The sequence below is a fragment of the Brachyistius frenatus genome, unplaced genomic scaffold (assembly GCF_029030835.1).
Source record: "Brachyistius frenatus isolate BFR_SWC_R1_liver_20210118 unplaced genomic scaffold, ASM2903083v1 Contig_99, whole genome shotgun sequence".
In the NCBI taxonomy this organism is placed as follows: Eukaryota; Metazoa; Chordata; class Actinopteri; family Embiotocidae; genus Brachyistius; species Brachyistius frenatus.
The window spans coordinates 1,283,271-1,310,212 of NW_027210698.1; the positions used below are offsets into that span (position 1 = coordinate 1,283,271).

At 42.8% G+C, this 26,942-nt stretch overlaps 2 protein-coding genes across 3 annotated transcripts; one reads left to right on the forward strand and one right to left on the reverse strand.

The window, feature by feature from the left end:
* Positions 1 to 1,053: 1,053 nt before the first annotated feature.
* Positions 1,054 to 12,189, reverse strand: LOC138628391 (1-phosphatidylinositol 4,5-bisphosphate phosphodiesterase delta-1-like). 2 transcript variants are annotated; one of them, XM_069711412.1, is made up of 15 exons: positions 11,149 to 12,189; positions 9,444 to 9,602; positions 8,611 to 8,839; positions 8,200 to 8,329; positions 7,564 to 7,792; positions 6,430 to 6,631; positions 4,912 to 5,056; positions 4,681 to 4,833; positions 4,442 to 4,594; positions 4,196 to 4,349; positions 3,978 to 4,094; positions 3,684 to 3,862; positions 3,465 to 3,597; positions 2,872 to 3,021; positions 1,054 to 2,649 (listed from the first exon to the last, which is right to left on the reverse strand). In XM_069711412.1, the coding sequence occupies exons 1-15, from the start codon at positions 11,255 to 11,257 to the stop codon at positions 2,558 to 2,560; spliced, it is 2,334 nt and encodes a 777-aa protein (XP_069567513.1). In that variant the 5' UTR covers positions 11,258 to 12,189; the 3' UTR covers positions 1,054 to 2,557. The 2 variants fall into 2 exon arrangements, with proteins under 2 accessions (XP_069567513.1, XP_069567514.1); XM_069711413.1 differs by having other exon boundaries at positions 9,893 to 11,239.
* Positions 12,190 to 13,474: 1,285 nt separating this feature from the next.
* LOC138628392 (serine/threonine-protein kinase OSR1-like) lies at positions 13,475 to 26,849 on the forward strand. The gene is made up of 17 exons (XM_069711414.1): positions 13,475 to 13,666; positions 14,210 to 14,322; positions 15,830 to 15,938; positions 17,108 to 17,249; positions 17,991 to 18,046; positions 19,178 to 19,287; positions 19,404 to 19,505; positions 19,745 to 19,878; positions 20,015 to 20,063; positions 20,168 to 20,233; positions 20,432 to 20,554; positions 21,614 to 21,649; positions 21,832 to 21,972; positions 22,449 to 22,551; positions 22,641 to 22,709; positions 23,217 to 23,281; positions 23,421 to 26,849. The coding sequence occupies exons 1-17, from the start codon at positions 13,597 to 13,599 to the stop codon at positions 23,493 to 23,495; spliced, it is 1,563 nt and encodes a 520-aa protein (XP_069567515.1). The 5' UTR covers positions 13,475 to 13,596; the 3' UTR covers positions 23,496 to 26,849.
* Positions 26,850 to 26,942: the final 93 nt, after the last annotated feature.

The window sequence follows — 26,942 nt, forward strand, 5'->3', positions numbered from 1 at the left end:
TAGTAACGGCTTTTGAGTGGGAGAAAGTTTAAAGAGGACGCCCTCCAAGCCGACAGCTGGGTGCTCAGTCCTGAACCCATCCACCCTGACGGGTCCGGCTCTAAACGAAACACTCGAGGGACGCCGCAAACGGACCGTGAGGAACCCCATCGTGGCATTGAAGCCTTACTGCCCGCGGAGGCACAAAGCAATGTTCCTTCATCGATTCCAAGGTTCCATCTCCACGTTTTAGCGCCGTCTCTTTAGTATTCACGCAACAGCTCGGCTGTATATGTAGACCATATACGGTTCAGGTGGGTTCACAGTGAAGTGAAGCATGGACAAAGCTCTGTGGTGCCATATAGGGATTGTGTTGCTTGGTTTATGGGTGTTATATTAAAGAAGACACTACTTCAGAATTTCCAACCTTTTTTCCAGTTGAAAGGCTGCTGCTCCTTAAGACATATTAAAGATTTGTCATTCTTCTACGTAAGCATTTGTGTTGGTGATGAGTGTTGAGCTCATTACGATGGTCTCAGTGCAATGTCCTTTTCAAGGAAGCGTTCTGTCGACTCTTCTCAACGATTACTTTTCTCTGAAAATGTCCTTTGTATCATTGTGATATTTTTCTACCTACATTTTGTCAGTATTTGTTTGAGGAGTTGCATATTACCCGTCGTATCCAGCTTTATGTTCCTTTTTCCTTTCAGATCTGTAACGTCCCTCTCTTGCCTTTGGTAAGAAATCCGTCAGGTCTCGTCTTTACTATCAGTGTACGTGTGTGTGTGCGCGCTTTTTTTGTGCTTCCTTACAGTTTATCACTTCACTCATAATCACACATCGATCTTTTTGTATTAACACCAAAGTTTGAAAACACTTGAGTTGAAGTCACTGTGCTTTTTCTTTTTCTTTTCGGTCATGTTCTTAACTTGTTTTTTTTTCTTTTTCTAAACAAACTCTTGTTGGCTTACTTTGAGTGTTGGCGGCGTGTTGTCATTCTGAGCATCAGGTTTCTTTTCTTTCTTTCTTTCTTTCCTTAATAAAAGGCTTCATTGAAACTATTTTGTCATGGCGATTTTTATTTTTTCACAAAACATCTGACATTGTACACAATGACTTGAATCCAAAGACGATCACTTTTTTAACCTGGTGTGACTGAACCTTCCCCCGTCTCTCTGGCCCTGATAGGCTGTTAAATCGAAGTCATGAGAGGATGTCACTGTGACTACTTTTACTGTCAGTTTATTTTGCCCTTTCCTTCCAGATGTGTCACAATAAAAGCACATTTTTATGGAGGACTGTTGCTTGTCTTCTGTCAAGCAGATTAATGAGTTTTTATTCAGCCCAAACTAGAGGGCAGTAGTGAGTTTATGTCATCTTGGAACAACATTTAAAAATGGGAGTAAACAAACTTAACTTTTAACTGACCAGTTGGTGCTGGGAAATCTGTGTTCAAAGGATTTTCGAAACCTTTCACTGAAATCAGTCGTCCATTAAAAGAGAAAAACTAAACTTGCAGGCTGTAAAAATCAAACTAACCAGCTAAGAAAAAACTAAACTGTACAGCTGATGGAAACTAGAAAGAGGAGAACTGAAGTCACTTCTCATCCAAGTAGTCATTTGATCCATTTTCTGTATTTGAGACATCAATTTAAAGGCTGTTCAACAGTAGGCTGAGAGCTCTGTGTTTCCGTGTCATCTCCCTGACCTTCTTTTCATTGACACTGTGTACCGAGGGTGTGTCCACCCAAAGTTCACTGGGTGATTATTTTATTCTGTGGAAAGGCACGAGTGGCTCAGTCCCAAACAGCTTTCCTCCTTCTGCTGCTTTGTTATCGTCTCAGCTGGTCAACAGACCTGTTGAGTACGATTCAGCTGAATGAATCAGGCAGCTCAGGTTGGGAAGGTTAATCTTAGAAATTATACCCGACCACAGACAATATTTATCCAAAGGGCTGAAAACAAAGGTCGAGACAGGTGTTTGTGTTTTAACATGTTTAATGTCGTCATCTTGATTTACAAAAAGATAAAAGTAGTCATGATGTTACATGAAAAATAATCATACTTGACTAAAATTACTCATAAAAACAAAGCACATGGTTTTTAGATTGGTTTCTGTTTCTCTGAAATTCATTAAAATGTTAATTCGAATAAAAAGACTTAAAAAAGAAAATCCATTAAACTGGACAGAGATCGGGGACAAATTCAATGCCATTGCAAACTAAACAGTATAACACCAGTGCAACTCACACACATCCATCCCAACAGTTTGTGATTCATAGAGTTTTACATGAAGGTCTAACAAACCCAGTGTCTGTCTATGTACAGGACTCGCATGCCTCCAATACAACTTATTTACAGTTGCAGATGGGGATCTGTTGTTTAAATTGACACTGCTGTCCCTGAAGAAAGTGGTCTTTATCTGACTTTTACAGTAGCCTCTCAAACTACTGGAGTTAAGCCAATAAGTTAATCATGTACTAAAATTATGAAGTCAAAAAAAATAAAAATATAAAACGGCTAAAACATGGCTGTGTGCCGGGGGTGTCCTGCAGAGGTTCGTGCACCCGTTGACGTCTTATTCAGCATCAAGGACCATGATGTGTACAAAGAGTCCGGCGGAGGGGAGGAGGTCTCCGTTCTTATTGAGGAGAGGAACGTGTCTGTATCCTGTGGGAGCACAAAGTGGCTGCAGTCAGTCATCACAAAGGGAGAATATCAAGACGTCTTTGTACAGCGTGTGAACTGAGTTCTCTGTCCTCAAACAGAGGAGGGACAGTGTCTGTCTGTCTATTTATGAAGTGTGAAAACAAACGGGTTCTGCAACATTGGGTTGTAAAAAAAAACTAAAAAACATCAGCAAATATCCACAGCCAGCTCTGCTGTACTCACCCATTTTTAAACTGTTGAATGGAAGCGTGTACTGTCCGACAAACTCGTTATCAGACGTGGAGTCGTGGTCTTCGATGGCGAAGCGGACCAGTGCGAGATCGGGCACGTACACGTCGAACTGGAAGTTATCGTTCCACGAAGGGTTGAAACCTAAAACACAGAAGGAGAACTTCACGTCTGATGTTCGACACATTCCAGGAAGGACTTGGTTCTCTCTTCACCTGCCTCGTGTACATCTTGTGCATCTATATTTCTCAGAATGCATTCTGACAACCTCCAGAGGGCGTGAAGTCATCATGTACACGGCTGTAGGTTTTACATGTGAAAGACTGACGCAGGGTGACCAGAGCAAGTCAACAAGCAGCAGTCAGGCAACCGACTCATCTGAGCCGGAGCTCACACCAAATACTGATATTTACTGTTCACATTTAAATAAGTAAACAGTCCACTCTACTACTACTCTGATAGTAAAATAACGTTGTATTGTCTACGTTTAACTGATAATCTGCTAAAAAATAAGGAGAAAAAAAAAAACTATTTGGAGAGTAAAACAGTGCAGGCCACATGTATGCGGTGTTTGAAACATTAGGTACCATTGTTATCAACAGTACTGGTCTCTTTCTCAGCGACGTCAGCCGGCACGCCGTAGATTTGCACTTTAACCAGCGGGTCCACGATGGAGGACTTCTTCTTCTTCACTTTGGGGAGCTGCTGAGCCGATATGACCTGGTGACAGGATGCAGAGACGTCACGACCTCCGACAGGACGTGGGAATGAGTCCAGCGTGCGTCCTCACCAGTGTTAAACCTCACCATGATGTGTAGCGTCTTGTGCTTCAGCCAGTCTCCTCGTGTCAGGGTGATGGGGTCGAACTCCGTGGCCGCGTCCCTCAGGTAGGCCGGCTTCAGGACGTAGCCGCTCTTTCCGTTGACCAGGAACTGGCCCTGGTTTACGTCCATCTCTGTGCAGGTTGTCTGGAAGTTTAAGGCCACTGGAAAGGAATGAAAAAGATGACGCAGAGAACGCATGATGAATTACGTCTGTCTTTCATGTCAAAATCTTCTCTTGGTTGATGGCTGTATTATGTCAGAGTGTCGGTCTCGTACCGATCTGGCAGCCAGCATTCCACAGCGGCACTGGGTTGTAGTTGGAGGAGTCGGTCCTGGAGCCCGCTGGATAGATGCGGCTCAGTTTGTCCAGATTATGGCGGACGTAGGCATTCGCTGCAGAAAAAAAAACAAGGACGAAAGAATTGTTTCTTGAGCTGAATCAATGTCTCCCTTCACACTTGAGGATGGACAGTAGACATAAATCACTTCCTCACCCGACTCCTCTGCCAGTTTCATGGCCTTCCCCTCCTTGAAGGACGACATCTCATAGAAGCTCAGGTTTTTGCTGGCGTCCTCGAAGCCGTGGAAGTGGACGCTCTTACAGTAGATCACCATGTCGGACAGCTCCTTGGCTAGTTTCAGCTTTTTCTTTTACACATTAAATACAAGTGAAAGGCGAGTAGAAATTAAGAGCTTCCCAATGTGTTGAAGTGAGGACTCTTCCTTGATGTCACACCTACCTTGCTCTTCTCCTTCTGCTCATCCTCATCTTCATCGTTTGACTCTTCCTCCTCTGTCACGTCGGTGTCTTCGGCTTCTGCGGCCTCCTGAGCGAAGACGGCCTCCAGTTTGTTCAATCGCTTCCCTTTGATCAGGAACTTCCCCTTCAGCTCCTGGAGGAAGTCGTAAACACACACAATGAAGCGGTGTGTGAATGATGTCGTCTTCCACCCTGACAATCAGCAGCGAGGACACCAACCTCAGGAGAGGGGAAGTTTGTGGGCATGCCGTCGCCCAGGGAAGAGGTGACGAGTGCACTGCCCAGGATGGAGCTCATGTGTTGGGCCATGACTGCCTGCTGCTCCACACTGCAGTGGTTCTCCAGGGAGAGGATCACTGGGTAATCAGACGTCTGGGGACGACCAGACAACAACAAAATAAATAAATGGAAGCTGTCCGATGATACCTCATGTTATGCTACTGAACGCACCTTGAAGGCGAACTCCTTGATGGCTTTGATTGCATCTTTGAAGAGGATCTTGGAGGTGAGTGTGTAGCCGTGGTAGATCACCGGCTCGTCGTCCGATCCGTCCCAGCAGTCCAGCTCCAGACAGCGGCAGCCCTTCAGCAGAGCCCTGAGAGACACAACCAGCATGAACTCACTGGATATCTGGACTAACAAACAGAACTAAACAGCAGCCGGAGGGGTCCGAGGTCTGTCAGTAGAGCCTGAGCTGAAAGATGATTATAATTAACAAGTACCTGTTTTTGTAAACAACCTCACTGTGATGAATTTGTCTCACAAAAAGACGATCCAATCCATCAAAAATTAACCAGGAAGTGTACAAATACTTTTAAAAACTTCACCCACTGACTTTAATGGATTTTCTTCAACTACAGTAAAATAAAGGACATTACTTCCTGAGGCCACTATGAAACTGATTAAATACAATAACAATGCGGTCACTTTACTTCTTACCTACTGAAAAGTCTTACAATCAGGCTGCGTTCACACCTGGCATCTGATCTGATCACCTTACAGGTGTGAACCCCGATCTGCTCACACCACATTCGGAGGTGGTCAGGGATGCATATTCTTTAAGCAATGTGAACACAAATGTGCCGTGGACCCGACTGAAGAACCACCAACTGAAGTGACAGAGTCTGAATAAGCATTAGAAACATCTAAAAGAAAAAAAAAAAAGAAAAATACTTGATTCTGCTGAACTGTACAGAAAGTAGAGATTTACCTTAAAACTGCAAAATGAACCTAAAGCTATAAAGCAGCTGTTTACGGAATAAAAACAGGCGTTATCTACCCGACACGTGTTTCACTAACCATTTAGTCTATTTGTATTTTTTTTTTAGTTCACCCTGTGACTGTGGAAGAGCCCTGCCCCCTCACACAGTTCATTTATCCACCGCAGAGCAGAACCCGACCTCTCAAATCTGATGGAATAATTGAATAATCTAAGCCGGAGGATGTGATTGGGTTGAGCCCAACGGTTCAGGCTGTAATGACAAAATCAAGTGTTCAGACATTTACAAATGTGAAAGTAGGCTAATAGACGGCCCAATAAAATGAGGCTCGAGTAAGTGAAGATGTCTCATTTTGTTAAATTCCTTTTGCCTTGACTGCTCTCCTTATTTTTCTGTACTTGTTCACATGTTTATTTAAATATAGAGCCGGGAAATGATCTCAGGTGTGCGCTGAGCATCTGTGGTCAGATCATGTTCAGGTCTGAACGGGTCATTTCTACACTTCCTTCCTGGCTTGTTTTGAAGTTGCAGTGTTTCGTTTCAGACAGGAAGTTACTACTGAGCTTGGTTGTAAAATTGAAGCAGTTTTCTCAATCAGTCGCAGCACACTTGGAAAAGCATTACCTTCCAGTCCCCAGCCTCGTCCCACTGGCACACAGACATGATCAAACACTTGCAGTGACTTCAGCTGCTAAAAACATTGAAGACTTTTAGGACAGACTCTTGAAGGTTGGATGAAAGCCATTACTTGATGTAAGCCTCCGTGCTGCTGGGCCCTCTGAGCTGATCCTCCTTGAGGTAGGTGTTGTGCGAGGAGGAGATGAAGTAGTGGTTGAGGGGCTGGCTCATGTCCTGGTACACGTCCTTGTGCTCTGGGTTGAGAACCATGGCCTCTGGATGGTGCAGGTACATGAGGAAGCCGTCTTTGGACAGCAGCTTCTTCTCCTTTTCTGAAAGAGACAACGCAACGGAGGGGTTTCAAAACAATCCGCAGTTCAGTCGTTCAACTCGTATTAAGCTGTGCCCTTATTATTTCATACAGGAGTCGAGATAAAACGAATCATATAAGACTGACATCATCATATACCCGTCTTTCACAATACAAAGTATTTCAGATAAGGTGGTCAAAGTGCCGTAAAGTCTTGCCTGGTTCTTTTTCAGGAGACATCCAACACTACAAGCTGACCCAGAACAATCATCATCCATGTTTGTGTGTGCAAGTTCCTGTTTCATCATTGAGGACAGCTGAGAAGTTATCAATCATGACTGTTACTCAGCAGGTTGGCAAAAAGGCTCCACTATTTTTTCTTTTTACTCTGTCGTGGTACACTCTCCAGGTAACATGAAAAAGGCAACAAACTGCTCCTCTGTTCTGTTGTTACACCTGACAGCAACACCTGCAGCATCCCACTTTATCATCATGTTTACAAATGCACGCCGGAGACCACTCTGTCATCCTATTGGTCGACATCAAGGAACACAGTGTAGGACATGTCGATGCTAGGCTTTCGGTCGTGCCGTGTCCCAGACGCCACATTGCCGTTTCAACTGTCACACTACACCGATGTTCATCCGAGTTCAGCTTTAATGTTAAGACTGATATCAAAGAAGAATTCTGAAAGGTTTGTCTTGAATAGTGTTAATCTAAAATATTAATGTTTAAAAACTGAAAGAAATATCGTCTCCACATTCATAATGTACAACAGACAGGCAGAAGACGACAGCCCTGCTGGTTTTCTTGCAGTAGCAGCAGTCTGTGGACACCCTGCAGGGTCTCAGTCAGATTAGATTAGAAACAGACCATCTGTGATGCTGAAAAGAGAAGAACTAAGGACCACTACACCAAAGAGTATAAAACCCTGAAACAAGAGCAGAGACTGACCGTTTCCATCCGGCTCAAACGTCTCAATGACTCTATGTGCATCAGTCAGCGAGGCTTTCTCCCGCTGCTCCTTCATCAGGAAGTCAACCAGGTTTTCGGGGCTCATGAAGCCGTTGGTTTTAGCGTACTCCCTGTAGATCACGTTCATTTCCTCCCGATGGGTCAGCAGGTCGTAAAAATGCTCGATCTCTTCTCCGGCCAGGTATCCAGAGTTGGATTTGTCACATTGCTGTGTTGTGGAGATGCAGCGTGAAGGTTAGTAGTCCACACTAAACGCTTCTGTACTATTAACTTACAATTAAGAAGACAAATGCATTTCCTATCAGAATAAACTATTAAACACTACAACATACCAAATGACTACCACACACACAAAACAATGCTTTTCACACACAGAAGTATAACTTAGCTTTGTTAGGGCCCAAATTCAGACTTTGATCGATCCATGTTTTTTTCTTCGTTTCAACCAACTCATGATTAAAGAGAACTAATCCAATCAATAAATGTGGACTCTTAAAGTTTTCTCAACAGGAGCTCCAACGATTACACCCGTGCAGGTGAAATCACACGACATCAAAATGTTTTGTAGCTTCTGAGGACATCAACATTATTTTCATCATGAGGAAGCTTCATCACCTTGAACAGTATCTCTGCGTAGTCATCATCCACTTCGATGTTGATCAGACGCAGGAAATCCTTGACTTCTGACACACTCAGCTTCTCATCTTTGTTCTTGTCTGCCTTCCTCAGGCAGCTGAAGATCCAGCTGTGAGGTTTGTAATGTAAGGAGTAAATACCATGACATCTTTCTTTGATTCTTATCACAAGAATTTTAGAAATTTACTAAATAATAGACTAGATTTACTACATAATTTCCTTTATCTAACCAGGTAAAAATGTTACCGAGATTAAAATCTCTTGCGGAAGCTGAGGGTCGACATCGATTAGGTCAAAGTGTGAAGTCAAGTTTCTCAAATGAAAAGTTGTCGTTTCCTGTAAATCAGTCATGTTGACGGGATAACCGCCATCACCACACGTAAAGGATACTGCTCCGCCGTCTGGTGGCGGTCGAGGTTGTTGATGTTGGAGACCAGTTTCTGCAGGCTTTTCACCCACTGCTTGGCCTCCTCCTCGGAGCTGGCGATGAGGTCCAGGTTCTTGCGCCGGCCCTTGAACTGGATGGAGAAGCAGCGGCTCGCCACCTGCTCCTCGGTGTTCTTCCTCAAGCCCTCCGACTGGCGGCCGAGTCGCAACGAGGAGATGTCGTCGAGGGAAACTGAAGACACGAGGGATGCAGAACATGTCATTTCATCTACAGTGCTTTATTTAATAAATGAATATCCTGCTATTGAAATAATAAAGTACTTGCACTCATGCTATAAAAAAAAAAGCTGCTATTTGGTACTTTTGGCATCTTCAGGCATCACAGACCGGCCTGCTTGGCAAACATACGCCTGCTGTTTGTTTGTTTACATGGCAACGTCACTAAAAACATCACCGCTCTTCAGTTATCAGCCCGTCACCTCCTGACTAGTTTATGGCTGTAATTTAACGAGAGCAATTCAACTTCTCCTTCAGACACTGTAAAACAAAATAAAAGTCACTATCTCTCCCAACACACCCACGAAACGTATCAATGTTATCATGAGCAACCCAGATGTGTCTGATAATACAGAGGACTCTCAGACAGGACTTCTTTACAGCTCTGTGATCAATCCTCCAGTTTCATAATGCATGAAGGAAAAATTCATCTGACCGGAGAAAAGACATCAAAGAGTGTTTTAGGTGTGTGTGTGTGTGTCTGATGTTGAGTGAAGACGAGGTGCGAGAGGTTTGCTGGCCTCACACACATTCAGGACAGATGCTGGGACAGCACTCACAGGTCTTGTTTGTCCTGAAGGTTTTCTTGGACTCGCGCCACATGGTCTTGCAGTCCTCCTGGAGTTTGAAGTAGCGAGTCTTCTTCCAGGTCTGGGAGCGGACCTTGAGGAGGTCTCCCCCCCGCAGGAGGAACTGGAGGTCCGGGTCGCCCTCCATGCCTGAGAAACCGACGAGAAAATTAAACTTTCATCAAACTTAGAGGTGAATCCCATGTTGGTGAATTCAACCCAGCTCTTTTACCTCCTCATCCTGCTTTTATCTCATCAGAAAACTCCATAAGAAAAAAAAAAGAAGAGTGAAGGCTTAAATCAAGCAGGATACAGAGGCACAGTTTTACACATTTAAAACAAGCTCAGATCTACACTGTGACACGTAGTGTGAGCCCAGACAGCCCTTCTTGGTTCCACCTGCTACAAGATGTCGATGAAATAACTGCAGTGCAGCCTACCTAGGAGCTTTGCGTTCATTTGTATCACCTTCTGGCTCCTGGAAAAGTGGAGTTGTTCCTCAGATTTGCTGAGTTCAGGTTGTTTTTTCAGGCATGCCATGGTGCTGGCTGGCGAGACCGGACTGTGTTCACAAGACGCTGGAAGTGAGCTGTGTGTGTGTGTGTGTGTGTGTGTGTGTGTGTGTGTGTGTGTGTGTGTGTGTGTGTGTGTGTGTAAGGGCGTGTACCAAACCCCACTCAAAGTTCACTTCCCATCTCTCGGCAGGCGGTCAGCTGACAACCTGCTTCACTTAACGTAGCACGACGACTAGTGGCGAGAGGAGGCCATTCAAAGCTTCTGTCCGGTTTATACTGACGTTACAATCAGTTCAGAGACTACTTTGGGGGAAATATTGGGCCAATTCTAAAGAGAAAGTATTTCTAAATACCTGCAGTTAACTTCAAATAAAGAATAATAGACAGGCAGTGAAGCTCATTATCAGAGTTTTCATAATTGCCAGCTAACAATCAAAATGTCCCATTAATTAACATTTAGCAACAGGAAGAGAAATTTGGCATAAAGGCAGAAAGAAATGCAACAAACGTTTAAATGCGGTTTCTTTAATAACAGAAGGCATTAAAAGAATAATATGTCAGAACTTAAATGATGTATTTATTGAGCTACTGTGCAACATACAAGCCTGCATAATGTTCAGCCCTGCTGCCGCAATTGTTAACGTACGAACTCCACCTAGTGGCGACTTTGTGGTACTGCAGAGCGCTGTGATTTGACTCGACCATGTTTACTCATTATTAACTAAAACGTTTACAGGACTATGACAACAGGTCGACAAACACACTAAAAGCTGAGCAAATAGATTTTGGTCCTATTTAATATCAGCTCTTGTATTCCAAGGGTTGTATTTTAATCCTAGAAAGCTGGGCGCTGTTTTGGTTTGGCAACAATTTTGTGTTTGCTCCAAGGTGAAATCAAGCTGGATGAAAAGGAACCACACCTTTTGGCCGACTGTGGGCTACTCTTTAAAATCGAGGTTACTGTATTTGGGAATTTAGCTCGATTCAGTGGCCGAAATGTCCAGAATTAAAGAGGGGGGGGGGGGAAAAAAACCTACACCAAACATCTAGAATTAGATAAAAGAAATAATACAAAGTAAAAAACTTTTCCATTTGCTCATAGTTAATGTTGGAAGTACCCAAGATATGCAAAACGCACTTTGATTTGCACGACTTAATAAAAGATCAAAAACGTGTCCTACCGTTCGTTTTCTTCTCGACCCCATTCGTTTCCATCCTCTCGGGCTCTTTCTTTTTCTCTATACACTCAGGTCGTGTTTGTTCCTCGCTTCCCCTGATGCACCGTTTCATGGAAAGTTGCTCCTTCTTTCCATGTGCGCAGGTACGAAAGAACAAAGTTTTTTTTTTTTTCTTTTGCTACCTGGTTGAATCGATTAAGAGAGGGAAACGCGACCAAACGCGGCGACAGGTGTGTTTCCCCCCGGCAGTCTAATTGGTGTCAGCTCTCCTGCAGGCTTCAACACCGGTTTGACAAGCCTGCCATTCGAGCTGCACCGCTGATGATGTCACGACAGGGTAGGTTACACCTTTCCACTAGCTTTGGCCATCATGCATAGGTGTGGTTAAGGCTGATCTTGTGACCAGTATTTGAAAGTGTGACTCATTATTAGTTATTGGGTCACCCTCTGTGCACCTGCAGCCACAGAAAAAAAAAAAAAAAAAGTTCACCTGCATTTTATAATCCTGTTGTCTGTACACACAACTGTAAAACATTGCCAGAGCCTACATCTAAACAAACAGTGGGAGGATGTTCACCTGAGAAGCACCCATAAACCTCCAGATACTGTAAAGAGTGTAAATTAATGTCTACAATTGCCTTTGGCCGTTGTATTTTCATGTGGACACCTGCTCCTCTTTTGAACACAAGGTAAACATGATCAAGATGGTTGAATAGCTGCGTTGGCTGGCTGCCAGCCCACATAGTCGATGGTGTGTTGGAGCATATTGGTTACAATGAATGGGGACAGATTAAGTTTTTCCTTTCCTTTTCATGTGCAGCTTAGCCTTGGCAGGATAATGGCACCGCTGCAATCACCGCTGCGTTGGGACGCTTGTGGCTCTCAGCACTTCCCTTTCAGGCCTGGCTTACCCTCTGCGCACTGTCAGCATCAGGATGAGTGAGTTTTAATGCAGCATCAGGGAGTAGAGTTTCCGGGCAGGGGTAGACCACTTCAAAAATCCACCAGGTTCAGGGAAACGAGTGCAGCATTTGTGTTTATCTGATTTGTGTCAGTGCTTTGGATGCATCTCTCCTGAACACAAGATACAGGCTGAGACTGTCACTGCAGACATGTATCCACAAGAGCAGAAAACATGGCCTTTATCTCAGTCACATTTCATACACTTGCACACTTTTAATGTGGAAAAATGCCCGTAGGCTATAAAACGTTTGCATCGGAATAGGATTTGGGAACCACATGGGACCAATCAAGTGAACTATTCTAATGAATTAACAACATTTAAAAACTTTAAACTTTGTGAGCAGAAACTATACGAGACTTCTTTCGCTGATAAAGCCCGTGTCTTCGCTTGATGTCTATGTCTGTAAAACAAGCAAGAACAGGCCCAGATGTTTTCCTCACATACCACTGATACCATCCAGAGTTCTTCTGCTTTTCCCCAAAGCATCCTCATGTGTCGCTGCTATTTCACTGACATCGATTATGCAATTTCTGGGGTTATAAAAGGATAGCGGAAAGAATATATATATATATATAGAAATAGAAAGAAAGAAGTGTCCAATGTTTCAACTGCAGCAAAATATAGCCTGTTAATAATTAGTGCAGCACCAACCATCCGGTTTCCATGAAACGTTTTACCAAGAGTGTTAACTGGTGTTAAATATTACAATTTCAAACATGGACAATTGAAAGATTAGTGACCAAAGAAGCCTAAAAAACCCTAAACATACAGTAGCCTGTCTTCTGTTCAGTCTGCAGTATGTTTGGGTTCAGTATTTCCTTAATTAGTTGAAGAGAAAACTACTCAAGAACTGTGCTTCATATAATGCTGCTGAGTTGTTCAACTCCCGTGTTATTTTTTTAAAACTCATATTATTGATGTTAAATGAATTTAATGGAGACATTTTGCTGTACAATGTATTAGTGAATGGAAGTAAAAATAAAACTTCAGTAAAAAGTTAGTGTTTAAGAACCTGACGCCGTTGCTGCTGTTCTCGCGATAGTTTCTACGCGCACCTCTGAAACGTCTCGCTGCACGAGAATGACCAAAACATAACTATGCAAGAAAAAGGGCCCACACTGAGAGCCGGACGTCAGCGCCCTCTGCTGACTAACCCGGACAATTAAACATCCACGTTGTTAAATATCGAAGTATTTTGACTGAATATCGTTATCAGTGAGCTACTAGTTATTTCTGTGGTCATCTTTTAATGTGTTTGTTGTTGTTGTTGTTGTTGTTTTTTTAGAGTTTTTCGGGTTTGACGGACTTTAAGATGGCGACATCTTCGTCCCGCCCTCTGACGTCATGCGTTACGTCAGAGGCGCGTAAAGTTGTGTTGACAGGAGCGCGAGGAGTTGTCAGCGGAGCCGGATGGAGTAACCGCCGAGCTACAACCACAGACTCCCTCATTGATTAGAAGCTCTGTTTACATCGTTTAAACAACGACCATGGCGGAAGACCAGTCCTCTCAGTCCTGGTCCATCGACAAGGACGACTACGAGCTCAATGAGGTGATAGGTGAGTAGCTTTAGTTCGCTAATGTTAGCATATTAGCCTCCCCTGTGCTTTTGCAGCGGTGTCGGCTGCTAAAGGCGACTTAGCTCTGCGTGTCTGACGCTGGCAGAAGTCGAGCTCCGTCCCGTAGCTGCGCTGCAGCGGTCTCCACAGGTCGGCACTTCCTCCCCCAGTCGAGGCCTAATACGCGAGCTGCTGGTCGGTGAGGCTCGTCGACGAGCTTCCTGGCCAAACAGCGTGAAGCTAAGCGGCTAACGCAAGTTAGCCTTCAGTCCGTGGTCGGAGTGGGTGGTGCTCTTCTCCTGGAGGTGTGAGACGGCTGATGGAGACATTCACACCTTACGCGAGTCCGGACAACGTGACTGACGTGAACTGTAGTTCCTCTAATGCGCATCTGTTAAATTAGAGTCGATGACAGTGAACTCAATGTTGGAAACACGGATCTACTGAGATGTTGTCCAGAGGTCCATCTGAGCTGTCATGTGCTCCTCCACAGTGAGATGATGATGATGATGATGATGATGATGATGATGTTGTTCTTCTCAGGGAGCGGGGCCACGGCTGTCGTCCAGGCAGCGTACTGCAAGCCCAGGAAGGAGAAGGTGGCCATCAAACGGATCAACCTGGAAAAGTGTCAAACCAGCATGGATGAGCTCCTGGTAAGAAACTGTAGGAACATGTGGATCCGAGTCTGTGGTCCTGATGTTCCTTATGTGTTGTGTATAGCCGGGAGTAGTTTGGCGAAGGGAGATTAAAGCCTCGATACCGTTATAACTGTTTAATACGACACGTAATAGAGAAGAAGTAAATGTGACTGAGTGAAATGTTCCTGGAAAAGAACGGTGCACTAAAATCATCGTACGTTTTCCTCACGTCGTTTTACTTTTGAATGTTGATGTTAAAATGTGAAACATCCGCAAACGCTCAGGTGAGAGTGAAGTTAGTTTCCGACACGCGCATCATCAGAAGCAGCGCTGGTTCCACACTCGTCAGTGACTAAATAATATGAACTAAATATTGTAATATATGTAAATAGTTTTTAAGTGATTTTGTGAGTTTATGTCTGTGACACAAACACGAGTGCAACAGAAAGTCGCAGTGAAGCTTCACATGATTATATTGTGCACATTAGACATGCAGAGTTTTTTTTTCCATCTTGCACTTTTCTCAGCCAGTGAAATACAGTTTTGAACATTTGATTTAGTGACTCAGGCTGATCAAATGATGCCCTCCAGAGCAGAGCTGGGTGAAATGATACTGTAATAGCTTTAGAAATTCCCTTCAGAAATGATCATGGATAGAATAACCAGATGGGAAGTCACCTTTTGTTTAATCCAGCAAATTAAATGGCTCACAAATCCAGGTACTTAATCACAATGATGCAAAACCCCGTTAATCCCTTTTTGCCATGAGTCAGTCCGGCTCATTGATTGCATCAGTTACCTCAAAGGGATAATATAACTAGTGATCCTAAATGGGCTGTAAAATCAGTGCAGTGAGATCTCTCTCAGGCACATCTACTACACATTGCAGTGTGTCTTGTTGAAGGACCTTTATCAACCACATGGAAGTAGTTTTGATTTTTGATTTTGGTTTGTCGAACTGTGCATGAGAATGAACATCGACACAAGGTGTTATCGTAGAACATCATACCGATGACTTGGCTCTGAATTATTCATTTCCTCTTCATCCTCGGCCGATTACAACCTGTCAACTATTGACGTTGCAATCTCTGCTATTTGATGTGAATATTTCATTACACTCGCCTGACTTCCAAGACCTTCTCCTTCTACCCGGTGCTTATATCGTTTATCAAGGTCCTGAATCCACCTCTGTCTGTATCCTGGGTTAAAAATGTCTTGACCTGGTGGCTCGGTGGTGCTGTAACCCAGGCCACAACATTGTCTCCGCATATGCCCGGTTAAGGATTTAGCTTCTTTAACTGGGAGGTTTTGACTTTGAGCAAAGAGTAATAGAGGGGATTAAGTCGTTTCATTTAAGCCACACATGCAGTAAGCTCATAATAAATGAAGTTCAGTTCAAAGATCACACCCTGTGACTGCGATTGACTTCTTCTCTGAAGATTTAGTCAGTGCTTGGCTTTGGTATGCCACAGTCTCTGCTCCCTGAGTGACCTTTTATCCCACATTTTTCTTCTGTGTGCAGAAAGAGATTCAGGCTATGAGCCAGTGCCACCATCCAAACATTGTGTCTTATTATACCTCCTTTGTGGTGAAGGATGAGCTGTGGCTGGTGATGAAGCTGCTCAGCGGTGGTAAGTGCTTCCCGTGTTTCTGAGTTGACCTGCTCTTGGCTAACTCTTATCTCTACTTTCACTTTTCTTTCTTTGTCATGTCTGCCGCCTTTTATCTCAGACAAGCTCAGGTTTGAACTCGGAATGAATGTTTGGATCAACTCAGCAGGAGGCCGGTTTTATTGAATCGTATATTATGGCTCAGCAGTTGTGTTGCTCTTTGCAGCACGACAATAGAAACTTCAGATTTATCTTCTTTATTTAGTCGTACATTTTCTAGACTTTAATGGTACTTTTATATTTATTCTAGTGTATCAGTGCCCACAGTGAATGCACACTCGGTACTCCACTGACAATCACCTGAAATGGTTGAATAGTTATTGCAGTTGCTGCATGGGGTATAGTTAATATCTGGTGCTCCATTTTTCATATAGATTGTATGGATTTCTCTAATAAGCTCATATCGCACCACTCGGGCGCAAGATCATTTAAAGTGCTTCTCTGAGGCGTAAAAATACATTGAACAATACTATATAATGGCTATCAGACCACATGCCACACTTACCCTCTTTCTGTATCTCAGTGGGATGTCACATGTTACATGACACATACGAACTGGTGTCACCATTTTCATACAGTTCCTGCTTCATTTTGAAAAACTGCATTCTGCATTTTCACTGCACATGATTAGGGAAGCAGCTGTTGCCATTTTGTATAGCTATGGTATTCTGCATTGCGTTATCATTTTGTTTCCAAAAGAAAGCCAACAGTGCCAAGTTGCTCTGAGCTGCTATGTGCGCACATAACCTGTAAAAGTTGGCAGCGGAACTCTTCAGCCATTTTACAAAAAGGCTGTTTCCTGCTGCTGTTGTTTTTGTATATTATTTTGGAATGTTTGCACCATTTCTGACAATTCACTCATCTATTTAGAGACAAACAATAGACAATGAAGAATTACTTTATTTCATATAATCTGTAAATTCAGGTTCAGCCCTCTGGAGGTTTAGGAGGCCTGGTGATCTGCACAGCTCTGTTAAGGTTGTATTTTCTGTAGTTAGGAAGCTGGGCACAGCTGCCGGTTTTGTTTTTGGTCCAAACCACCAGATAAATTCCCTGCAGTGTTGCCATATTGGAGATGCCCTCCATGTACTGTCAGCATGTCCCGTGACGAGCCTCTGCCTGTCTCCCAGGCTCAGTGTTGGACATCATCAAGCACATCATCTCTCGCGGTGAGCACAAGACCGGAGTGCTGGATGAGGCCAGCATCGCCTCCATCCTGAAGGAAGTCCTGGAGGGGCTGGAGTACCTCCACAAAAACGGACAGATTCATCGGTGAGTTGTCATGATGTGTCACCGGATAGCAATGCTTTGTTATCACTGTACACAGTGTAGCTAGTGTGTCCCATAATGCATTGCTGTACCAGGCATTGAGCTTTTCCTCTCTGCATATGAGCGTGCGGCTTGAACTGGACCGCCTTCAATATTTAATACAGTGAAAATGCATAATTGAGGAGGTTTGTTTTACATAAAATTCCTCCCAGGAACCCTGTGAACCTTCACGGAGAGGAAATATCTCCATGTTCTCTCGGCCTTGTTGTATGACAAGTTTAATCGGTTCAAACTAAGAGACCCTCCAGTCAAAAAAAAGGTTTCTGTAGTCACATTGTTTCTTTAAAAAAACAAAAAACCATTTAAAGTCGAGTTATTTGATTTGCCGACAGTTTTAGAGTGAGTGATACGTATTCCAGTTTCAGTGGGAGTGGAGAGAGTTTCAGTAGAGAGCAGCAGCTGATCGAGCTCAGATGATGTGACTAACTCACTTACTGTTAATCAGGAAAGATAGGAGGAGGAAGGTTGGGGCCAGGTTAATCCACTCCACTTCTGTGTGCACAGTTTGCACACAGTGTTCATGCGAACACAAATCAGGTGGATGAAAGGTGCAGCTTTCACATGATTTTGTGAAATTGTAAAGAGTGTTTATTTGAAGAGCTGAGCTGTGTTGATGCGCGACTGACTCGTGATATTTGAACTGTTACACCATGACTTCATCTTTTTCTGTCTCTTCATGTACAGGGATCTAAAGGCTGGAAATATTCTTCTCGGGGAAGACGGTTCAGTGCAAATTGCTGGTACAGTGTTTCAGTTTTGTCTTTTATGTGCTTTGGTTTTCACATCCTTGAATGAGATGTTACACCTCTCAGCCACGCTACCAAACTTTGATTGTTTTATGGCTCTGAACAATTTGCTGAATTCCATCAAGTATTGTAAACTGTCTCGTCATTTTGACACTTAAACCGTATCCACACAAACACGTAGGTGTAATTCGTGAGCCACAGCGTTTCATATACAAAAGCGCTACGTGGTGGCCACCCATGTAGGTAAAATTACTCCGTCACAATTTAGATAAATCTTACATTAAATGGCCTCATTTGAACTTTTTCACATTTTTGGTCACACATGGTGTGTTGCAGTCGCTGGATGTTTCTTTGCATGTGAGGCGTGTAGGGAACATAATTGCATGTGAGTTTTAAAAAAAAATTTTTATAAGACGTCTGTAGTGCCTGGGACGCTCTGCCTGTGCATGACGGCTACCTCACTTGCACACATGTGTGCCAGGTTTTTTGTTTACCTATGTTCAATGTAAACCACACAAGCGCACACGGAAAGAAAGAGTGCACTGAAAAAGCACTCCCATTCTGCTGTTAAATTATGGACACAATATAATTGGAGCTGGTTTCTGATGATTGTGTAGTACACGTGATCACAGGTCTCGTTTTCGCTCGGTCACATTAGACGCCAAAACTGTAGATGACGTGCCGCAGCAGCGATTTGTGACACACGGTCCTCACACGGGCTGTGTGGCTCCTCTAATGTTAACATGGGCAGCAAAATGAAGACGTAACCCAAACCCACCACGCAGGTAGTTTGTCTCAGGCTTAAATCGTAGCTACAGAAAACAACCTGGGTCACACTCCTCTAAAATATATGGAAACTAAAGAATTATTCCATAATGTGTAATATCATTTTTGTTTTATGAGAATGGATTTGCAAAATTGGTATAGATAAAATTATCATTGAGGACCATATATCGAAGTCATTGTATTGGTAGCGAAAAACTTTTGAACAATACCCAACCCTATACACTTTTGTTGGTTTAGTCTAAATTAGTTTTAAGATTCTGATCTGAGCAAAAGAGGGTGACGTTGTACTACAAAAATGTCTGAATCTTTCTTCTTGTTTCTGTTCCACACACACGTCAGACTTCGGTGTGAGTGCCTTTCTAGCAGCAGGCGGAGACATGACAAGGAACAAGGTTCGGAAGACGTTTGTGGGGACGCCGTGCTGGATGGCCCCGGAGGTCATGGAGCAGGTAGGAGGCTTGCTCTGTACACGGCGTCTTTCTCTTCATGCTTTCTCCCTGCAAGGCTTCAGCTCAGAGGGACGACAGTCGCACTTTGTTCACACAGGTTTGTTTATGATCTGCAGGTCCGCGGCTATGACTTTAAAGCCGACATCTGGAGTTTTGCCATAACAGCCATTGAACTGGCCACTGGGGCTGCACCATATCACAAATACCCACCGATGAAGGTAACTGGAGCATCGACACTGTTTTATCTCATTAAATCAAATGATCTTGGAGTGAATTTTGTTGCTTTATCTCACTACAGAAAAAACTTTTCAAACAGCTCAGACAAAACAAGTTGAGTTCTGTAGCCTTTTGCAGATATTGCTGCGTATTATTGAGAAGCTTAGTTCTGTGTGGAAGTTGTTTGCAGTAACATTGAAATAACAGCTGATAACTGAAGCTGATCTTCACACGCGTGTAGGTGCTGATGCTGACTTTGCAGAACGACCCTCCCTGTCTGGAGACGGGTATCACAGACAAGGACATGGTGAAGAAATACGGCAAGTCCTTCAGGAAGATGCTCTCCCTGTGTTTACAGAAAGATCCTGAAAAAAGGTCAGTTAGTTCCCAACGCCCCTTTTTTTCCACCAGATACCAGATTCAGTTTGTGCTTGTTTTGCTTTGGTTTCTATCAGAGTCCCTGGTTGTGTAACGAATATATTGAAGATCCTTGTGTCTCTGTCCTATTTAGGCCAACAGCTGCTGAGTTGCTGAAGCACAAATTCTTCACAAAAGCCAAAGTGAGCTGTGCATTACTCTTCTAAAAATAAACTCAGAATATTTCTGCACGTTTCAGAGACAGTATTTATAGATCCCATAAGAAACATTTGTCTTTCGGTTACAGAACAACGAGTACTTACAGGAGAGGCTCCTCCACAAAGGTCCAACAATAACAGAGCGATCAAAAAAGGTTTGACCTCCATTATTAACACACTTAAAGGCTCACTAATCAAAAATGTCTTCGTAGAATACGATATCACGCTGCCAAGGTATGCTTCCTTGTCCAGGGTGTGTCCCAGTCTCCCATCTGTCTAACGCAAGCTGGGAAATGCCTGAAAAGGATTTAAGCGAGAATGAATGAGTCGGTACTGAGCGTTGCTTTGTGTAGGTGCGTCGTGTCCCCGGCTCCAGTGGCCGTCTCCACAAGACGGAGGACGGCGGGTGGGAGTGGAGCGATGACGAGCTGGACGAGGAGAGCGAGGAGGGCAGAGCTGCCGTGGCGGCCCTGAGGGTGAGACTCCGCATGTTTGTGTCTCATCACCGTCAGTCCAGTTTACTTTACCAAGCAGCTGTACTGCATCTCAGTGCACGCTGTCCTTAGGACAGCAGATGGTGCTGTTGGGCTGAACACTTTTCAGCCAATCAGGAGTCTGCTTTTGTTGAATCCTCCTGCTCAGGTCACTCTGGTAAATCTGTCAAGGAACACCAGATTTCAAAACTTGATCTGACTGAGAAACAGCATGCCTTCCTGGTTTTAGGAGGTCACTGTTGATGCAGTTTTGTGGCAACTAAAAGATGCAGTCAGGCTTTAGACTTGTAATAATTCCCATATGCTGTTGGTCTTCAGTGAGGATTGTTCTTGTTTTACAAAAAGTGAATAACGCTCTGAAATAAACAAATGTTTGTGTTAAAAAACAACAGAAACAACTATTTTATGAAATAGACTTCAATTTTAAAGGAGCAGTGTGTAGTATTTTTTGGTATCTAGTGGCGAGGCAACCAACCGAATACTCCTTCTGCGGTGGCCATGAAACACACAAAAGGCCCCAGTGTCAGTGTTTGGTTTGTCTCTTCTGGGCTGTCGTAGAAACATGGCAGTGCAAAATGGTTCACTCTGTGGAAGAAGACCTGATAGCCATGTAGATATGAAGGGCTCATTTAATGATGAGGAAAACAACAATTCAGGTGATTTTACAATAATAAAAACCTAGGTATGAATATTATATTCCACTTCTGCCAATAGATCCCATAAAACCCTACACACTGAAGCTTTAACAGCCAAAACTCAAGCCTAAAAAGACAGGATGACCTCCCAACTGGAACAAACTACCTGCTCAGATCAGCTGTTGAAATTATTTCCAGTGTGTTTACAGTCAATCGACGTCTGGGAGAGGGAGTTTACTGTCCTGTCTGTCTTGACTGTGATATCAGTTCAGCCTTGTGTTTAACGTCGCCTCATCTGTGTCAAATTTCTTCAATCCTACAATACTCCATCAGTCCATGCATTGGGGGGGATAAAGGGAGAGTTGCATGTCTTTAATCCTGACAATCTGTCATGTCCATTCTGCAGTCCCCCAGAGTGAAGGACGGGTCCCAGAGTTTGGAGGTGAGTACATTTGTAGTGGACATGACCTGAAAATCTTGATTTATCGTAATGCTGTGAACAAACAATCTGCATGGATGTCCTATGTGTGTCCTCTGTTTTGTTCTGTTGTGGATTTTTTTTTTTTTTTAAGTCATGCAAAAGTGATTAAGCTGATTTTTTTTTTTTTGAAAAAAATCTCGTAGCTTTTCCCACCAGTAGAGGGCTCCACGGCCCAGCTGATGCCACCCGGCGCAGCACCGGAGAAACCTGCGAACGTGACGATGGCGGGAGAGGAGGCTCCACCCACTCAGACAGCGAGCCCGTCACACGCACCGACCGTCCAGGTAAGAAACATGAACCAAATACGCAAATCCTCTTCACATGACGACTGGTTCTCCTCAAGACCCCATAAAAGCACCATAACACATCTTTCATCAGTTCTGTAGCTTTTTATATAAACATCCCACTGATAATTTCTCATTTATCAAACTGTTCGATTACAAAATAAATTAGCTTAGTTTGAAACCTGCATTGTTTGTTTGCATATTTACCGTCTTGGTCTTTTTTCTAGTTTTTTTTGTTGTTGTTGGCATATTGATATGTTTCTTGTAAGGCTGGGTGATACGGATAAAAAAATTTAAAAAATCGAAGTATTTGGGACCAAACACCTCGATATTAATATCGTGTTGAGGCTTTCATAAAATATTTACACAATCAGATTTTTAATACATATTCATCTGTAATGTGGATATAACGACATAACCAGTAAGAGACAACAATGATGCCATCTCACAATGCTATGATACCTCATCTTCTTCAGGATCCAGCCACTTTGTCCAGTATTCCCATCAGCCTCGTGTTGAGATTGAGGAATCTCAAGAAGGAGCTCAATGACATCCGATTTGAGTTCATGTCTGGAAGAGGTCAGAGAGATCACAGCTTTCTTCTATCCTCACATGCTGTTACGCTCCCGTCTGACGTCTTTGTTTTTCCTCTCCGGTTCTGTCCTCAGACTCTGCCGATGGAGTTTCTCAGGAGTTGGTCTCAGCTGGTCTGGTTGATGGGAAGGACCTAGTCATTGGTAAGTAAGAGATATAGTAGTGTACAGTGGGATATTATCAGGGTTGCGGAGATAATCTGATAAAGTCAGTACAACATTTTTAGTTTATTGTTTAAATTTTTTACAATTAAGGCTTTTTAATGCCATCGTTGTCGTTGTTTCCACAGTCTGTGTTGTCTTCTGAGTTTAGTTTTCTGACATCATAGCAGCTGAGGGTATAATGCTGGTTGTTATAGATGACTTGTGTTCATCAAGTGAAAGAAAGCTTTAAATTCCACACTGACTTTAGTAGAAACAAGGAAAAACAAAAACGATTTTAAGATCTCATGATTTTTAATAAATGTGCTTAAGTGTGAAAAACGAGTGGCGTAGTTTGATCTGAATACAGTTTTACAGTTAATGAATTTATCGTGTCGATATGTTTCCAATACCACGTATTTCCTGACCAGGACTGAACAAGCTCTTTTTGTGTGCCCTTATTTGTTGGTCATCTGACTCGGTTCGCTCACTTCCTTTTTTCTTGTCCAGTTGCTGCCAATTTGCAAAAGATTGTCGATGATCCTCATGGTAACAAAAATGTGACCTTTAAACTGGTAAGCACAAAGACTGAAACACTTGATTTCCACTAGTGATGTGTGAAAAAAAAAATCATTTATAATTAAAGATTTGCATGTTATCTTTTTTGAGATTTCTAAACAATACATTGAGTTTATGTTGTTTACTTTTTCTTAGGCATCTGGCCTGGAGGAGTCTGAAATTCCTGATGATATTAAACTCATTGGATTTGCGCAGCTCAGCATCAGTTAAGTGAAGCAGAGCCAGCAACAAAGGGACCGGAGCAAATGGTGTTGCACAGCTGCATTGTAGTCAATTCCAAGAAACCACTACTGCCAAAGAGAGAGAGGAGGAGGAAGAGGAGACGAGGGGACATGAGGCTGGCAGGAGTGTGCCACTACTGCAGGATGCATGAGGAACACATTGAGGGGTTCAGTTCATCACAGGAATCACACTTGAAAAGTTTACTGTGTGCTTATACAGTAAATGGGAGAAAAGATGCAATCAGCTATATCAAATCCAAATTTCTTTTTTCTTCTTTCTTCCTCTTCTTACACAAGCACAATCCAAACCATCTCCTGCCGGTACTGGAAATAATTGCCTTTTATTTTTATTTTCTGAAATCAACTGTGCCACAAAACTCATGAGAGTGTCCTGCCACCTTTACATGGCACTTTACTCTACACTGAAATTGAAAAGTGTAAATTCAGCCTTAGTTACCATAGACTTTACCAGGTGATTGGTGGAAAATTCAGTCTGGGATTATCAGGTGTATTCTATGTATGCCTGTCTAATAAATCTAAGAAAATTCCCTTTACATAGCAACAGATACCTTGGAAACACACTGTAGCATAGTTGTTGTTTTGGGACTGTAAATTTAGATTTTTACTCAAAATATAAAAAAAAAAAAATCCCGACCCCCTTATTATGGCGGCCAAATGCAGCGCGATGAATTCTTTCCTCCACAGTATCAGTGTGGTGGTTCTGTCACAGTAACCAAGGAGTTTCAGCTCTGACACAAATCACCTGTCCGATAACTACTTTTACTACATAAAACTTCTCCCAAGGTATTAAAGACAGGATTGTTTTCACAGATTGAAACCTGCCTAATATAATTGTACTATGCAATAGTTGTTTTCTTTCCACCGTATGTGACCACTGGCTCGTAACGTTATTTCTCGTGTTGAATTAAACTTTTTTTGCTCGTACCTCAAAAGGAGTTCACGACAAGTCAAATAGCAAAAAACAGGCAACTCTTAGACCCGGCGGAACAAATGTACTTTTCACAAGTATGTCAACGAACTGAGAAGCTAACACACCAACAGGCAGACGCGGGTAACAAGTGCGTTTTACTCTACGTTCCCTTTTAATTCCCGTCCTAACAGCTGGGAAGAATCCTGAATGCTGGTGATGAGCTCGTTACAGGCTGACTGCTGGTGAACTTCTGTAGAGGTACGCACGCTCAAAAACTCAAACTGCTCTTCCAACGTGAATTCAAACTTAAAAGGGGCGATTCACTCAAACTGCAGTTCAAATTCAGCACTCGCCGTGCAGATAGTTTTGGTCTTATTCGACTGGGTTTTGCGATGTGTCTCCGAGGTTTTTGCCACCCCCTCAAAACGATAAAGATGAACAGCACTTTGTAAGTCACGCAGGAGTAGCTGCTCTACCGTTGGTGATGGTGGTCGATCTTTCAGTCGATAACTCGCCATGGAAGTTGCTACTTACAGTAGCAGTAAGGTCGGTCTTTGCTGAGATTGCAGTCTGGAAACCCTGTTAACATCAAGGTTTGCTCCACCGCTCTGGAGGGCGGACCAATCAGGGACCACTAGGAGGCTACATGCGATGACACTGAGGTAGTTCCAGCAGTGGTATTGGTGGTTTCAGCGTGAGTTTCGGCGCACAACAGACATTATATCGTAGTGAATGCTGATTGCTCCAAAAGTTTCAAAATTAACTTATGGGCCCAATGAAGCGTGGACACGCCCATAAATTCTCGCTCTGAAGTTAGTCTGGTAATACCAGGCGTTCGGGGTCATGGTTGCTATTTTATCAATGAAATATCTTAACATCTACTTGATTGGCACTTCTACCAAAATTCATGCTTCTTACAGTTTTAGATTTATTGACCACTAACTTTTTCTCTAGCACCACCAGCAGGTCCACATGTTTTGATTATGAAAATATCTCACCAGCTATTGAATTGAATGTTAAGGAATTTGGTCGACACATTCGTGGCCCGATGGGAGCAAATTCTGACCTCTGATCTCCAGACCTTTCCTGCGTTGCCACCATCGAGTCCAAACTTCAATTTGTCCAGCGCTGATTAGAAAATCTTAGCATGCTAACAGGCTAAGATGGTGACTGAGGTAGACATATCGGTTAAACACCAAGACAAAGCAGCTCGCGTGGCTGTAGATGCTCGTTTCAGTGCCGTGAGCTCAAAGTCAATTCCCCTCCATTATGTTGAGGTGCAGCAGAAAACCTCAGTAGATAAAAACCAAAGCTGTCTCTGCATGGCTCGATGTCACTGGAGGTACGTTTTTCAAATATTGGGTGAAGTTGTCCTTGAAACATTTTCAGAAGCCACGTAGAACTTTAGTTGTTGTTTTTTTTGTCACTAGGCATTATATTTTTGACTGCACTGTAGTCTCTTTGCTTTATAAACACTCATCAACAAATCACTCGTCACTCCCAGTGTAGCTGTATGGTTGTTTCGTACCACGTGCGAAGGGCTGTGGCACAGCTCCTAGTTCAGGTACCGATGTAAATGGTGTATGTAAAGATGTAAATGTACATATGATGGCAACTCCATCCACTGTCACACAAACATCATGAGGTTTGTATGTAATGATGTAGATGCATTGACTGTTTAAGTGTACATGTCAGATACAAAAAAAAAAAAAAAGGAACATTTTACTTGTAAATATTGATAAAGGCGAGACTCATGTTCAGTGCACAGCATTTGATTTGTTTTGTAGTGTTTTCCACTGTTGGCCTTTGTCAGAGCATCACTAATCATGCACAAATTATTAGTTCAAGTGGCACCTTATTGATATGTTAACATGAATATTTTGGAATTACGTGTGATTTGTAATCACACATTTTGTTTTTTTTTTGTCACGATGTGCAGTTTTTTTGTCACTGAGACTAATGGATGGTTATTTTAACTAGACAAACGGCACAGGTTACACTTTTCTCTCCCGCTGTGTGTGTGTATGTGTGATTTGGTGATAAATGATTGATCATCAAACAGTTTGTGCTGAAAGTCCCCTCGACTTTCCAAATATCTTTCCATTTTATTGTTTACTCATAAAAAAACAACTCATTCTGCCCTTTGAGGGCCATGAATTACTGGTATTAATTAAATCATTTGATTGGCAAATACTTTTTTTTTAATTTTTTTTTTTTTTATACAGATCATTACATATATTTAAAAATAAATATGCTTAATCATAAGATGTGTTGATCCACACATGCATAATTTGAAGTGGAATATTTGTGATAAAATGCAAAGGAGATTCCTCGACCAATTAAATACATTGTTGGAAAATTTCAACACACGCAAACTGATTTTTAGTAGCTGAATAAAGTCACATGATGGAATTCGATGAGTGAGGACATTGTTTGTTGAAAATATCGTGTCTTCCAGCCGCGTCTGAAGACATTATGTTTTCAGGTTGTCCGCAGGATTCTCAA